Source organism: Denticeps clupeoides, chromosome 14 (genome assembly GCF_900700375.1).
Source record: "Denticeps clupeoides chromosome 14, fDenClu1.1, whole genome shotgun sequence".
In the NCBI taxonomy this organism is placed as follows: domain Eukaryota; kingdom Metazoa; phylum Chordata; class Actinopteri; order Clupeiformes; family Denticipitidae; genus Denticeps; species Denticeps clupeoides.
This window is the reverse complement of record NC_041720.1, coordinates 13,636,670-13,653,972: the sequence shown is the minus strand read 5'-3', so window position 1 is coordinate 13,653,972 and position 17,303 is coordinate 13,636,670. Positions and strand designations below refer to the sequence as shown.

Genomic DNA, 17,303 nt, shown 5'->3' with positions numbered 1-17,303 from the left:
AGTTTAACTGAAGATGTGTTAGTAGCAGACCTGGACTGTACTGTTTATACAAGGCTTCATTTTATGGCTCAGTGGGCTCTATTTTTTAACTAGTGATATGCACCAAGAATTGGCCTTTTTTTGCAAGTGTAAGGTCAAACACGTTCCCAGGATTCACACACACACACACACACACACACACACACACACACACACACACACACACACACAGATAGATAGATAGATAGATAGATAGATAGATAGATAGATAGATAGATAGATAGATAGATAGATAGATAGATAGATAGATAGATAGATAGATAGATAGATAGATAGATAGATAGCTTTCACTGCGGTTTCAGACATTTGGGCTGTTACTAGCATCTGTGTGATTTGGGCATCTCTCCGCTGCAGGTCAGGAACAGAGCATGCCCACTTGGCCCTGGAGCAGGAGCTGAAGACCCTGGATGAGGAGAGCAGCTGGCGCCTGGCCGAGCTGAAGGAGCAGCAGCAGCTACAACTGCTCACACTGCGGCAGGAGCAGTACTACAGCGAGAAGTACCTGAAACGGGAGCATGTCAAACAGGTTGGGCCTTTCAAGCAAAACATTATTGGTATGTTTGTGTGCATCTATGTGTCTGGAGGTGTGCGTTTTGGGGTCTTAGGGGCAGCAACAAGCAGGGGCAAAAGGCATTTTCAGAGGCTGCCAATGCATCCATCCCAGTCTTGTGAATATCTTAAATGCCTTGAGGCAACTTCCTCAAATTTTGCAAGAAATGTTCACTTCTACTCCAAGGGGATTCACTTTTATGCAGTATACCAGTGGTTCTCAAACTTTTTTTGTTTCCCCAAGTCCCACCATTAGGACCAGCAGCACCATACTTCATACCTTAGAGTCAGACTAATTGAACTAGGAGACCATTTAAGTCCTAAAATGAATATTATTTATTATTGACTGTCATCCACTGGCAATGCTGCAGTCAAATACACAGCAAGTGAAGATATTACAGGGAAAGTATTCACAGTGCTTGACTTTTTATTCATTTTGTTATGTTACAGAGTCCATGACCTTCTGTGAATACTTGTGTACATGTGCTTTCTCTGTTTTTTTTATTTTTAATATATTTGCCAAAAGTAAACTTATTTCACATTGTCATTATGGGGTGTTTGTGTAGAATTCTGAGGAGAAAATTAATTTAATCCATTTTGGAATGAGGCTGTAACGTGTAAAATGTGGGAAAAGTTTTATAAAAAATCATCACATCACTAGAAATCCAGGTTCTTTTCCTTGATTATGTGGTTTACAAATCCTGTCCTAGATAACCTTAATCACCTTGCACAGACTGTGAAATATGTCCTTTCTGACCTTCAGTACATTGTGTTTGATGAGCACCGCTTTGGCCTGCCTTGACTTGTGTTACATGTTAAGGTTAACTGAAGCAGGTCAGTGCGTGCGGCGCCAATTACCCTCACCAGGGGTGGCCCATCTGCGTCCCGAAGAAAAACGCTGCAGTCAGCTTCTTCACGTAGAGAGCCAGGGACCAGAGGGGAAGCTGTTTGGCATGCAGTTTGCAGTTCCTGCCCATGCAGAAGGACACCTTCCTTTGTGTAAAAAAAAAATTAAAATCACCGGGTATTGGCACTAGAGTGTGCTGTTAGGGGGCAATGTTTTGGGAAATAAAACTGATTTGTTATTTTTGTGTACATTGAGTGCCATTTAATGGATTTGCTTCTCTCTTTTTTTTTTTTTTTTTCAGCTGGTTGAGAAGCTGACTGCAGTTGCAGAAGAGTGTCAGAACAACCAGATGAAGAAATTGAAGGAACTCTGTGAAAAGTGAGCACTGGTTACCAGCTTAACAACAATAAAAGGCAGGGCATTTCTGAAAGTCAAGGCAGGATCCATGTCACAATGAATACAAAATACACAGAGATCCACTTTAGAAAGGAGTCCAGAACCTTGTTCAAATGCCCGGAAGTAGTATTGACTAGCTTCTGATGGAAGAACCCATCAAAACTGAATACAGTTTGTTCTTTAGTTTACATTTGAGTACTTTAATTCTGAATTCAATTTTCCATAGGCCTTTCCCAGATAGAAACAAGTGTACAGATATACAGCAAATTGACTGTACAATTAATAATACTTTCTTGAAAACATTCATTTTTGTCATTATCATTGTCCTGTCTTTCAGTTTTGAGCATCAGTGCTTACATTTTACAGGGAAAAGAAGGATTTAAAGAAGAGAATGGACAAGAAGAGACAAGAAAAGATTCATGAGGTCAAAACGAAGGAGAAGAACCTGACAGAGGAGTAGGTGTTAATGTGATTATTTAATATGAGTTCCCCCAGCCTGTCTATGGTCTTGCAGTGGCTAGATATGGCGATTGGTATAAAGAGTGCTTTGGCCATTCTGCTTCGCCATTCAGAGAGTGGCAGCTAGGACAGTCAGATCAGGAATTTGTCCCCTTGTGTCATCAAACGAGGAAAGGTTACCTAAACGTGGCTGAATTTCAGAAAGAGACTTCAGATATTAGAGGACCATGAAGACCTCAATAAAAGCAAAAAAAAAACTTTAAAGGGAAGATGCAGTACACTACATTGCCAACAGGCGGCAGAAGATATCAGTAGAGTTTTATGGCACGTTCTTCAGCTTCATTCTTAAACATCAGTGGATCTCAGTCCAGTCCATCTTTAACTTAATGAGTGAGGCTCATCATTAGGTGACCTAATGACAAATGGGGTTGCAATAAAATCTTGCTGACAGGGGATCCTCAATAGGCAGGATTGCGAAACACTGTCTTTTTTAGGGGTCTGTTCAATCGCTGCATACTTTTCACAATGAAATAAACTGATCAAAACACTTACAAATCACTTCCAAAAATTAAGTACAGGGGTTAACACAAAATTACTCTTTTTGGAAAACTGATTAATCGTGTATTATTATTGTTATTCATTTTACAATTTTCAGAGAGAAGCTGGAGATCAACCGGACCTTTGTTAATGAGGTGGTGCAGTATATCAAGCGGGTAAGTGACATAAATATGTTTTGTATGTTATGATTATAGGAAACATTTGGTTTGCTATCTCTATCTCTTTTATGTATTTTCTTGGATTGTGATTGGCTCTTAACCTTTCACACCTTTTCTGTATTTGTTCACTGAGATCATCAGTCTGATCACCAGTCTGCATCAGTGATCGAATGCACAATCTGTATCTGCTGGTTTGTGTCGACTTCAGCACATTTCTCAGCTAATGTGGTTTTATCCTCATCCTGCAGCTGGAGGACGCTCAAAACAAAAGGCAGGACAAGCTCCTGGCGAGACACAAGGACATACGGCAGCAGATCCTGGATGAGAAACCAAAGGTAGGCTGGGCAGGTGAATCTCCAACAGTGTCATGTGACTAGGCGTGACTTTTGCCACTGTACAAGCCATGTGCTTTCACAGCGTTAAGTGTGTGTGTGTGTGTGTGTGTGTGTGTGTCATATCACTTTCACTGTTATTTTAGGAGGACTGCTCATCAGAGGATGAAGGTAAGCCCGTACTGCATCTCAGCACTCGCTATGCTTCTATTCAAGCACCCATGTCAGATTGTGTGCTGCCACTAATGGCAAAAAAATGCATCAAAATGACTCAATAAAAAAATATTCTGATTCATTTAACACATTAGTTAATGGTCCCCTATTATGAAATATTTTTTGGGTTTTTAATATGTCTTAATGCTCCCCTAATACTGTATCTGAGGTCCCTTTCCGAAATTCAGCCGTGCTGCAGAATTACAGCCACTTTTAGGCAGTCACACAATGAGATTTAGCCAGGACGCGCAGTTTCTGTGTCTTTAGATTTAAATGCTAATGAGGAGAGGGGCGGGACGAAGAACAGCCTATAAAAGAGCCTGGGCATTCACAGAAATGATGTCATCAACACAGAGAAAATGTAATTAACCCACTGGTTCTAACACTAACTGTAATTAACTCACTGGTTTGTGCTCATTTTCACATCCAATCACACGCAACTGGAGTGCTTTGCACATTTTCAAGCCATGTCTGTCTGTGAAGTTACTTTTTTAGAGGAGGGGTGGAAAAATTCTGTGGGCAGACAAAAATGAGAAAGGGGAAGGAACCTTTCCCCTTATGACGACATAAAGGGAGACATTCCAGATCTGATCTGATGGCAAAGCAGAATCTCCGAAGCACTCATCGCCACTACAGGAACACAGACAGGCTAGGGGAACTCATATTAATGTTAAATAATCTCACAAAGTGAAATTTTCAAAATAGGGGACCTTTAAGCATCAGGGCCATCCATACTGGACATAAAACAGTGTATATAGTAACAGGATGTACTGCATCCCAAATATGCATTAATATTTACTTTTTATCAGCCAATGAAGACTGTTTTTTCAGACTCATTGTATAAATGGGAAATGTGGCATTGTCTTTGTATTAACCCCATGTTACCTTGTTATGTAACACATACTGCATCAATCAGGATGTGTGTATTTGTGTGACATATTTACTGTGCTATGTCTGGATGGCCTGAACAAAAAATGCAGTCTTTGCATGCCCAAATAGGACAGATTATAAATGTAATAATTGGCATTATATCTGTAACATGCTGGGCTCAAGGTAGCTAAATTCTAACCTGATGTTTGCATGTCTTAAATGAAGCAAATTATTACTCAACAACAAAGCTAATGTTAGGCCTTTGTGTTGCTAAGATGTTGATGTATTCGGTGACCTCCTCTGGTTTGTACAGCTATAGGTGTTTCTGTATCAGGCTAAATGGTTTGTCTTCCACTTTGCTTGGCTATAGACCTGCTTTATTATTCTAGGGCAGTATTTCTCAGCCGTTTTCTGGTGATATTTTAAAACATTTGTTGAACAGACTGTATTGTATGTTGACTGTTCTAGACTGTTCAAACTATTTTTTCTGTCCATCTCACCCTCTCAATCCATTCTAAATGGGTCAGTAGTGGGGTCAGTTAATCTTTCAACCACTAGAGGTCACTGCAGTGCTGGTGGCTGTTCAGGTACAACATTGTGGTGGTGTGGGCCTGTAGTGCGGTAATCTACACCTGATATTTGTGTGTGTAATGTGTTTCCCTTCATCTCGGGCCACTAGATCTGAAATTAAGTCCCATGTTTCCTTCGGTATTCTAAGTGAAGTGGATGACTAGCAGCTTGTGCAGGGGTAATATTGATTTGCACCCGATTGATAGTACAATTGTGGATAAGTGGCATTAGAAAATGCATGGAAGAAAATTGGAATATTTAATATGTGCTAATACTCCCAGGATATCCTTGTTACATCATTAGCTCATAAGATCTGGGAACATTCCCTGTTTGCCTGAGATATGCAGTGCTCTGGTTTTTGAAAGCAGTTCTGTGGTGGGCCTCTTTCTAGGGATCTTTTGGGGAGCTATTTTTACATAGCCCTACATCTCTGGTGTTGAGATATACATCCTGATTATTTCCCTGGACCAATCCTAATGTTAAAAATCTACATTTGTAGGCCACACATGTGTCACATAGCATGACAGTATATGTTTTTGATCTTTTACATGGTCTGTGAACAGCAAGTTCTGAATGGAGGAAGAGCAGGAGTAATCAGGGCGAGGCTAACACACAAGCGAGCACGAGGGGAAAAAAAAGAGCAAAAGTGAGAGAGAGAAGAGTCCTGACCCAGTTTCACGCCTGGAAGCAGCCAGTAATGGACAGCTATAACCATCCCTGGGTCTTTGGAGACCCCACCGAGAATGATCTCGGGACTCGCCTGGGTTAGAGCTCATCACAAAAAGCAGTACTGGGGTACAGGAAAAGAAACACACCCGGCGCGCTCTCATGCGTGTGCAGCACGTTTTCTTTTTTTGGACATTACGTCCCCGGAACAAGGTCTCGGTCCAGAATGGCCCTGATCCATTACACGGTGGAAACCTCCTCCATGTGTAGCAGTCCTAGCAGGGTCCAGTCACACCTCTGTTTGTGGTTTCGTGCTGGGGAGGGTTGTTCTCAAGCAGGTGTGGTGTCCTGCTTATGCTCCAATCAAATTTGAGCTTCAGCCGAATGGGTTCTGACATTCAAAGCCCCTTTAAGAACGCTTTAGAAAGCTCTACATCTCCATGTTATCCTTTTCCCTCCTGTTTCTATCCAAGGAAAGTACAGATAAGCTAAAGTCAATTTGCTCAGCGCTAAAGTGCTACGTAGTTAAAACATTTATCTCCGCCATCTTGTGTTAATAGGGCACGGACTGTAAGTATGGAGTAAGTCCTTTGGAGTGCGTAACACGTCTTGAAATTGCAAAGAAGGCTAGAGATGGAGATGTGGAATTGGCCTCCATCCGCATTGGAAATGGACACACAGAAGCAGGAACAAATTCTAATTTTCTTCACTCCTTGGCCCTGTGACACTGGGGATGTGCCATCACCATGGCAACGATCAGCCACGTCCCTAACCCCACCCTGGCTCGTGCTGTGTATGCCAAGACCAACATGCCACTGCCAAACATGGCTTCGGCTGAGAAGATGGAGGTTCGTTAGAGAAGGTTCGGGGGAAACAAGACGGGGTGAGAACGGATGAGGGGAAATCGGAAAGAGAGACGGATGGCTGGAGGAAATGACAGACAGGAAATGGGTCTCACTGCTCAGTTAAATGACAACGGGCAGTCCTGAAGCACATGCGGCCGAGCCAACGGCACCTTGGTTCCCGTCCCAGACGCCCGAAATATAACACGGCTGACGTTCCCATCCGACTCCCATGTCCAATGATTACACAGCGGGCCCAGGATTTCCTCCGTCCTTCCACACAAAGCCACCCCCACCTTCCTTTTTGATCGGCGCTGCATGGCAGGTTCGCATTAATAATGCAGAGGAGCCCCCTCCTCGACTCCCCAAGCTTAACTTGACAGGAGACACACTCTGTCACTCGATAAAAGCCAGAGGAGTCCAAACAAAGCTCTGGCACTAAACCGGCTTTCGGCAGCGACGGGGAAGCCCCCGCGCTTCGCAAGGTCTGCTATTGAGCAGACGCTGCTGTTCCTGTCTGGACAGGGATCTGATACGTCCTCAGGAGCACCGCACAGCTTGTTTGTTTTAGATACTTGTGGATAAAGTTGTGGCTACATGTACCACTTTTTGTAGATTAGATTAGCACCGCAGTCCGCCGACAGAGGTGTAGGAAAGAAGAAGATGGATGCTGCATACTGACAGGAGGGAGTTGACATTTTTCTAAATGTAGGGTGCATGAGAGGTGTCAATCAAACACTCCCTATGTGTTACATCTACCGTAGCTGTGAAAATCGGGCCCACAAACTAAATATTAAAGCATTTGCTAACAAATGTACTCATGAAATACACAAAAAAAGACACACCAATAATATGGACAATGCACTACTCAAAGTTAGTGTTTTTTTGGTTTTCTTGAAAGGTAGTTTGAAAAGGTTTATAGTGGAATAGTTGAAATAATTTGTATAAAATAATTTCAACACCCTGCTTGATGTTTTCAGTGCTGTGCTAGGTTTTCTTCCGGGTTGGGTGAATTGGCAATGCTCAACTTGCATTCCCTGTTAGAAAAACACGATGAGCTTAAACTGGTTGGCCAGCAAGTTTGACCAGTTTAAGGTATATTTTAACCCTTGTCATAATAGACTAAGACCAGATTTGACCTGCAGGCTGGACTAGCTAAACCAACTTAAAGCAGTATGCATCATTATGTTATTTTTTGCCCTGACCGAAGATTGCTGTGACTTTGATCTAGACCTGTGAATAAAGACTGAGCTTATACTATTTTTTTCATACATACATCATAACAAGAAGCTTTTGGCTTATCCCTAAAGAGAAAAAGACAAGCGTCCATTAAAATAAAGGGGCATTAAGAGCCATTAACTTAGTTTTAGAAAAGAACAAAGCTAATTGGCCCATCTTTTTTATTAATGTGCCAGATGGAGGGGCATTAAACCTATTAAATCATTATAATCATATAAATGGTGAAGTGCAGGCTCGTAATCAGATCATAACACAACGTCTTGAATATTCTGCCGAGTTTGCTGAGTGTATACGAGAAGGGCTCCAGTGCCACACTCAAGTGCTATCGTTAGCACAGAGAGCAGGCGAAGGGCAGATTAATTTAATGCCCAATCTACTGTGGAGGTGCTTCTCTTCCCTCAATGGTGGCCCGGAATGAGGGCAGTTGCTGAAGAAGGTCAATCAGCGTTGCAAGTATTTAAAGAGAAGTAAAAAAAAAAAAAAAGAACAAGAGCGAGATAGATTTATGTGGCGTGTGGTTGACAGATGAGGAAAGCCTGGTGAGGAAAGACATATTTAGACGTGTCCCCACCCCATTGAGGTTGAAATGGAAAGTAGACTTGGACTGGGTTTTTAAGGCCATTACGTACATAATTTCCTGTGGATACTGTCCACATGGCCGCGCACATCATTCAGACTCGCCAGGGTTAGATTAGTATTAATTGAATTAAGATGTTATTTAAGAGCTGTATCTCAAGCATGTTGCCAAAGTGTGTGTTTTGGGCGAATTAAATGTTTAATGCATTGAGACAGGCTGATTACAATAAAACCCAGGAAATGAGCGTTGCTAGGTCACGGGGCAAATGCTCCCAACTTTTCTGCCATCCAGTTGTATCATTCACTGTATAGAGTGAAACTAAACTAACCTTTTCCTTTACGTACTTAGGTGTAACCCTTGTTTTATATATTCATAATATACTAATAATACCTATGTGTGTGTGTGTGTGTGTGTGTGTGTGTATATATATCAAGAATGAATACGAACGGTTCATGAGATCTGTCAATCAGATCATCCTATTTGAAACTAAAGTGTGAATGCTCACGTACTTCTATAGGACGCCCCCGTCCTTGTCCTGCGTCTTTCTTCCTCATTAGCATTTAATGCTATGGACACCAAATCATTCAAGTTCACCTTCTCGTTTTCGTTAATAATGACACTCAAGTGAACTATCTTTCTGGAAATATACTTGATTTGGCATTATCAAATGCTCCCCATGTGCTACATCAAGTTCCATAAAAATTGGATCCTTTGCATTGCACTATTTGAGCAGATATATAAAATGGCATCCCCCATTTAAAGTTGGTAGATCTACAGTACAGGCCAAAAGTTTGGACACACCTTCTCATTCAATGTGTTTTCTTTATTTTCGTGACCATGTAAGTTGGTAGATTCTCACTGAAGGCATCAAAACTATGAATGAACACATGTGGCGTTATGTACTTAACAAAAAGTGGAGACCTGACCTCCACAGTCACCGGACCTGAACCCAATCCAGATGGTTTGGGGTGAGCTGGACCAACAAGTGCTAAACACCTCTGGGAACTCCTTCAAGACTGTTGGAAAAGCATTTCAGGTGACGACCTCTTGAAGCTCATTGAGAGAATGCCAAGAGTGTGCAAAGCAGTAATCAGAGCAAAGAAACTAGAATATAAAACATGTTTTCAGTTATTTCACCTTTTTTTGTTAAGTACATAACTCCACATGTGTTCATTCATAGTTTTGATGCCTTCAGTGAGAATCTACCAATGTAAATGGTCATGAAAATAAAGAAAACACATTGAATGAGAAGGTGTGTCCAAACTTTTGGCCTGTACTATACATACACCTGCCATAAAGCCTCTTCCTCATCTCCCAACTCCCTGACCTGTCGCATGCCCCTCCCTGCGACTTTTAATTACCTTAGCGGCCGCACCGCCCCCAAAGGTGCTAACAAGGTGGCACAGTCCTCATTGCCACCATCTCCCACTGTGCCCCGAGTGCCAAGAGAGTTTGGCTCTCCCTCTTCACACCCAGCAATAGCAGTTGCTTTGGTCAGCCTTCGCCACTCCATGTCCTTTTCTCCGCCGCCTGGTGCGGAGGAGCGGTCACAGCACGACGGTGGCGCTTTTTAATCTGAGGGGCCTTTGTGGCTTCACCAGCAGGGGGACAGCAGATGTCCTTTCTGCCTAAGTAGGTCACGCTTTGTGCCGTGGCCCAGCCGCGTCAACGGCGCCATCTTAAGCCATCTGCCCGTACCGCGTCAAAGTCAGCTGGAAGATGGGCAGAATTCCCGCAAGGTGACCCGAGACTGCGTGTCTCGTGGGATAAGAGGGCCCAACAGTGCCGTGTCCCATCCGAGCTCAAAAGTCCTGTGCATTCAGGACAGAACCGCACCTGGTTCCCTGTTGTAGCGAGGCCAGAATGTCCTTTGACCCTCCATTTGTTTGCAGAAAAAGAAGGGCACCGCAATAATGCATGTTTGTCTTGTAGAATTTCATTTGTCAAACCATCCATAGACAAGCCGAACTTTATTTTAAGGCTTAACTTAGGTTTGCTCAGGATGATTGAGAACATGGCATCCCAAACGTGGGAAAGGTCAGACGGAAACCGTCGATGTCGGAGGGAGTCTTAGGCTCGCCATCTCCGACACGCTTCTGCATGGGTGCTTTCCTTTAATTACAACGCTCCCCGGAGACCGAGCAGGGTAGTTAACCAGTCAAATAAGCATTAAAGCAATTATTGGGTCAGAATGAATACAATTCTGTCATCTTTAATCATTGTGGGGGGAGAGTCTATGCCTGGAAGAAAAACAGTTTCTGTGAGTGGTTGGAGACGGCGGCAGAATTGCTCATTATATCAGATTCTGCACGGTTTCCACGCTCAGTTTAGTCTAGTTAGACGCAGCCATTTAATTGGACCTCTGTCCAAGGATAAACACAGGAGGGGAATGTCCAGTCTGACTCTGCTATGATAGTTGGTGAGTTCAGCTTGTTAGTTTGGGGCTGCTTCTGGTTGACCTGTTCCCGCATCAGACCAAGACGATAGAGTAATGATTTCGCTGCCACCCGATTGGTACTTTGCTAAGCATTAAATTGGACAGCTTGGCAGATCTGCGTTTCGCACTTGCTGTATGCTTTACTCATTTTGCAAATGAGATGCATTGGCTTTTGCAGGCGCCGTTGCTCTTAAAAATTGGCATCTCCTGTCATTTCCGGGTAAAATCTTTTTTATGCATGAGAAAAATAACCTTGTTTTAGAAACGTTCTCAAAAAGGACAAGTGAACATGTTCTCACTATACTGGCAGATCTTTTTTTTCTTGTTTGTACCACACTCAAACAAATATATCTGCCAATATAATGAAAAACAATATAATATTATACTCAATATACGTTTCTAAAACTACATTATAAAACAACATTTCTTACACAACACACAATGTAATTTGTAATAAAAATCAAGATCTTTTTATCCATTTTCAAAATTGATCTCCAATTCATTGTTTTTTATTTAATGCAAATGTGACTGATTCAGACAGAAGCTGTAGGGCAAGCTAACACGTATGGGCAACTGGTGTTGATTAGTGTGAGACGCTTGTGGCTGATAGTATTGTATGATGGGTTTAGATGTTGTATGGCAACGTCTAAATTCGTAGCTCTGACTCATACAACGTATTTCATTAAGGACAAGTTCAGGCTTGTAGTCGACACAACAGGTTAAGTATAGCAGAAGCGTCGCTGCCCTGGGCCACTGCCATGATAAGCATGTGGCACTGTTTGTTCTTCACAGCTGCAGAGCGAGCTGGACCAGGAGTACCAGGACAAATTCCACCGGCTTCCGGTGGAGATCCAGGAGTTTGTGCAGGAGACTGCCAAAGGCAGGCTTAGCTCGGAGAGGGTCCACTGCAAAATGTCGGTGTCAAACACGGCCGAGAAACTCACCCCGACCCTAAAAACATCTCAATCCGAAGACATCACCGAGGAGGGAGCGTCTGAGAAAGTCTTTGACACACCCCTTTAATTTGCACCACTGTTTCATACAGGATGGGGTCATACAAAACCACTGTAAATACAAAGAAAATGTCGGCTTGTTCCGTCTTGACAAACATTTCAAGATTTGTAGACTCAATACTGGACAATGCTACTGTTGCCACCAATGTCACAACTTTCCTTTTTTCTTTATGACAGTTTAGTGGAATTGTCAATAGCGATAACTTGTGACTGATACATGCTCTAAAATAATACATTAATAATATTATTATCAAGTCATAGCTCTACATTTTTATTTCAGGCAAGGAAACGTAAAATACTGGAAATTATAGTCAGCCAGCTTTGTACATTTGTGTAGGTATACTCTGTACAGTGCTAAACAACTTGTCTGCTGATTTTAGTCAGTCTCACTTTGCTGATATTGTGCACAATATATTAATTTCACAGTACTTATTTTACCTGTGTAATATATTTGAAAGATTTACTTATACTGTAGGGTTGTTTTTATTTTAATACATTCAATCTTGTTTCGCTTGTAAGCAGACAGATGATGCATCATGTGTTTTTTACACTTGTACATACATGCTAGGCATGTAGCAGCAAAAGACACTTTCTGAATTGTATATAGACTTAAACTGCTGTACAAACACATATTCCATGCATATGAGTCACATGAGCCCCACCCCAAAAGAATTGCAAAAATACATAGGATCCCAAATATGCATGTATGTCCTGTGGCTTCCAAGATTTCAAAAATATTCCCCTCTGATTTGGGTCTGTTCCAGAATGAGGATTAATCCAGATGAGAGTTGTCGGGGAGAATCACATCCGGGCCACAGTTTTTTTTTTTGTGTGTGTACCGGTACTATTAAAACTGGAAGCTCATAACCTCAGGACACTCATCACACAGTTAGAATTTGGGAAAGCTGGTGTGAAAAAAGGATCCGCTTATTTTCATAGGTGGTCTTCCTGTGTATTTTAATCTCATAAATACTGTCAGAACTGAACACAAGCCACTCCAGTTGAATAAATGCCGCTATTTCAAAATGTGAAGTGTTGTGACAGAGATTTTAACCACTGCATATCTTGCACTAAACAAGTGACACTGAGCAAAGTCACTTGGAAGTAAATGCAGTTAGGATTCAGTACTCGCTATGATCTTACATTACATTTACATTACGTTATGTAGTTGTTGCATCGATTATTTCTATTTGGTAGAAAAACAGATGAGGGCCAATAGGATAGAAACCTCAACAATACAACAATGAAACCAGAAATGTGTACTCTCTATAATAGAAAATTGTCTGAAACTAGTCAGCTAGTGGTTTTATGAGAGAATTGATTGGAAATAAACCATTCACTGTGCTTTGATGAAGGTCTGACGCCCCTGCTGGCTGGCTGCAGTACAGTTTTAGCTCCGCCCACCTACATTTCATTCAGCCTTTATGGAACTATATTTTCATCAGCCTATACTGATTTGGTCATGAAACCACTGTGGGTTGGTTAGAATGGGTTCACCCCACTGACTCATTTTTACACTCATAAGATAACATACCCAGTCCACTCACGTTATTTTTCCTCCACTTTTCTGGCACATTCAGCATTTATATGTAAAACCCATTACATAGCAACAATACAGAGGCTTTACAAAAGAGACTTTAATTACTGACAAAATTACAGTACAGTGCCATTCACTGCATAGCTAAAAGGAAAGACGCAAATGTTACTTGAAGTAGACAACTGACAGTACGTGTACAGCTTGTATGGAGAAACTACTCATTTCCAAAAGATTTCTTATGATGTGAGAGTCTTGTGCCTTTTTTTAAAAAATATGTTTGCCTTGTTTAATGTTGAAGTTGTGTCATACTGCCATTGTGAACCGAGACTGTAATGTTGTACAGTGTCTGAATAGGTCGTGTGCACTTTTAATACAGCTAAACTACTGAGTCCAGCTTGAAGAAAGTAATTTCATTTATGAAAAGGATGCAGGACGTTTTTTTTTTTTTAGTTATTATTATTAAAAAGATTCATATTTTGTCTCTGTTAATTCAATGTCCTAGTTGTATTCATTAACTTATATGTATGCACTATTGAGATGATGTTGTACAAAAAAATTACATACTGAGATGAACATAGTTTAGTGTAAAGGGAAAAGTGCTTGTGCTTAAATAAACGTTGCTAATGTAAAATTTGCCTGTGGAATTTATTTCACACCCCCATCTCGCATTACCTTCATTTTCAGAAATCATCAGGCACATGCTTTGCATTTATTTAAATGTAAAATACATTTTCTTTTTGTGATACTTTGTAATGCTTTCACCTCAAGGCATTTTGGCCAAGTGGTTTACTTTTGTTTACTTTTGCTCTCAGAGCAAAAGGTGAACATTCAGAGTGAGTTTTTACCGTCAGACTCTCGTCTTGTAAATGAATGAGGGAAAAAACATAATCAATGACAGGACACATGGCACAGTGGCAGAGGGAAATGCCCTGAGAGCCAGACCACGGGAGACTTCCAGCCCTCACGAAACAGCTTAAACATGGACGCAACCTGCTCTTCTGAATATATTCATGTACAAACCTCTGTCTTATTAAGTGTTATCTCGAGTAGAGGAGAAAAAAAACAATCTAGACCATGGGACAAGGACGATGTGTCGAGGAAACGCGGGGAAACAAACGCAGAGGGTGCGTGGTTGAAAGGGAATTATTCATAGGCAGAGGACTCCTCTGATCGTTTCCGTGGCAGTAGCCCTTTACGCACATCTCTATCAAAGCCATAGCCACATGTGCACTTGCGCTGGGAGTGGGGTGGGGAGGTGTTCGATGGCCTACTTCCCATCATCACCTTGGCAACAGTTGCCTCTTTAGGGTTTGCACGAGGGTGTTTTGAAGCACTGTCCATTGGAGGGGTGGTGTTATTCCTGTCAAACTGTGTTTCTTCGAATTTCCTTGTTAGCTGCAACCAACCAACCAACCAACACTGATATATAATCGACATGTTCTGTGACACAGAACACAAAAAGAAAGCGTTGGGAGATGTGTCCTTACCTATTAGTTGTTGCTGGCTATTATTAGAAATATTATACTTCAATCGGTCAATTTTCTTTATACAGCACTTTTTACAATGTACAGAGCTAAAGGCCAAAAAACTCCCTGAACCATGAAATAGGAAGGCTCAGAAAGGGGAGCCCATGCTCCTGGCCATCCTCCTCTGGTCAGAACTGGACAAGCCTGTGTTGTTCATGCCACAGTCCTGTTAAGGTGTCCTAACATCTAGGAAATCCTGGCATGTTGACTTTATTTCAGTCCAGTTTTGTAGGGGCAAGAATTGTAGGGGCAAAGGTGATGTAATAGGGAAAATGTGCAGCCCACAAAGTCACATGATCAGTCACATGGGTTCAGACATATAGCCAGAGACAACAATCAAGACGCTCAGTGAATTCAGACATAGTCCAGAATCCTGTTATTAAATCTGTGTAAATGTTGCCCATAATTGAGGTTTTATGCTATGTCTCAAGATAGGTGTTCAAATAGGTTTAAAGCGACTTCCCGAGCCGTAAAAGCCCATGCCACTGCTGAGAGTCGGAGACGAAACGACCATGGCAGTAATTAATGTGATGGAAACAAACACCTTTTTAGTGTTAATTTTATGTCTTTAATTCATTATCTTCATCACGGGCGCCCAAATTAGGAAGCAATCAAAGCGCCCTTGATCATTTCAACACCTTGCCAACAGGAGTGTTGGAAGTGCGGCTCGGGTGCGGAAATGAAGAGGAGCGCAGGTCGCCTCTGCCCCCGCCGTCGTCCGCTCTAACCTGAAGGCCCCGTCACATCCCGCTGGCCGAGGAAGCCGATCAATTAGCCCACCGCCGGGCCGGAGCCGACTCCGCGTCCACGTTTTAGTGTAATTCCGGTGGTTGTATAAACACACACAACCGCACACCTCCCTCTCCTTCCAAGCTACCAGGAAAACAACCATCTCTCCATCTGCTCTGAAGCCCAGGGAGGTGTCTGGTTACTGCGATTTAATGAATCGGGCCATTAGGAGCGAGATGACACAAGCATTCCTTGAGTATGCATGAGGACACAGTGGCGTGGCGTGAAGGCGGGAGAGGGGACGGCTTGTTTTCCGGCACAAACACCTGGATCAGTTCCATTACGCCGATATCAAGAGTTTAAAAGCTGTGAAATACATCTAACAAGGCACTGAGCATCGTGCCCTCATAGTAAAACCTTTATAATACCTTTAATGAAGTTCCACTCGTCAGTAAATCATACTGCAATTTTGACAGGCAACACATGTTCATTCTGAAAATGACCAAGTAACAATTATCAATATTAATCCAAATGTTGCACATTGCCATTCATTATGCTAATATGTTTCCTCTGTTATGAGGACATTCTGATTTTGAGTTCTAGTTGTAGAAGCCAATTTTTTTTAAGTGAACGTCTTTGATTGTAATTTTAATTTGTGGCCTGCGCCACAGGGGGCGGGTAATATGGCATATCTGCTCGGTCTCTGTTTTGCCATTTGATTTCTCAGTTTGTGTTAGAAAACCGTACGGCACACTGCCGCTTTCACGCCCACGTCAAAATGACTGCATCTGCCACTCTTGGCGTCCAAGAGGCATGAATGCATGTAGCACCGGCGCTGCAGTGCTTGGGCCAGAACGCCCACAGGGCCAATAGAGCATTTTATTGCTCCTTTAACAATCCTAATATTAAAAACATTTTTAAGGAGTTAACGTGCAAATATTCAAGCTCTGTGACAGCAAAGAGTTACTGGCAGATCATTGGGTTACTACCTCATGCTAATAGTGCAAGACATACTGACACGCAGCGATCCAGCGATCCAAGCACATGAACTGTCATTTTTACTAGTCTATGTTTACAGCACCCCTGGGGACACTCTGGGTTAAGTGTCTTGCTCAGGGACACAATGGAAGTAAGTGGGGTTTGAACCTGCAACTTTGTGGTGAACCTGCAACTTTCCTGGTTCATAGGCCAGTGTCTTATCCACTAGGCTACTGCCAGCCAAGTGTACAGATGTACAGGGCGAGACCTCGATGGGAGAAGTTTTTTTTTTTTTTTATATTATTCCATTGTATGTTAAATGACACGCTCTAAACTAATTTGTTTTCAGCAGAACAGAAAGTCAGATGAGTAAATGCTCACCCTCCACTCACACGTCATTAGCAGCCGCATGGTTACCCGCCTAGCCAGCGAGTCCATGTGGGTGTACTAAAACATGAGCAATGAAAAAAGGCTCTTTGAAAGGCCGTCTTTTTATTTTGCCAAAGACTCCCGTGTTACGTCATATTTACGGACTCCAAACTGGGAGGCAGGAGCTTACGACTAGCATCTGGGGACGCCGGTGAACACGGCCTCGGTTATCTAATAGCCAATTGGGTGGGGGGGTCAGACAGTAGAAACAAGGCAGGGGTTCTTACTCCTGTTCCTGGAGGTCATTTCAGCCGTTGCTTCACTGGGATCAGGAGGTCGTTAAGAACCTGTTAATGAATGTCACAGGCTGAGGGCACACAAGTTGAATTGAGGACATTC

General features: G+C 42.3%; 1 protein-coding gene across 3 annotated transcripts in view; it reads left to right on the top strand.

Moving 5' to 3' along the window:
- The window catches only part of plcb1l (phospholipase C beta 1-like), a 91,776-nt gene extending 77,843 nt beyond the window's left edge, over positions 1-13,933 (top strand). Inside the window, exons 28-34 of one of the 3 annotated variants that reach the window (XM_029002147.1) lie at positions 394-565; positions 1,737-1,813; positions 2,198-2,287; positions 2,946-3,003; positions 3,255-3,341; positions 3,485-3,509; positions 11,545-13,933. In XM_029002147.1, the coding sequence (XP_028857980.1) occupies positions 394-565; positions 1,737-1,813; positions 2,198-2,287; positions 2,946-3,003; positions 3,255-3,341; positions 3,485-3,509; positions 11,545-11,642 (607 nt within the window). In that variant the 3' untranslated portion in view covers positions 11,643-13,933. Of the gene's footprint in view, positions 1-393; positions 566-1,736; positions 1,814-2,197; positions 2,288-2,945; positions 3,004-3,254; positions 3,342-3,484; positions 3,510-11,544 lie in introns of those variants that run through there. The other 2 variants (XM_029002146.1, XM_029002148.1) reach the window with 2 other exon arrangements.
- Positions 13,934-17,303: the final 3,370 nt, after the last annotated feature.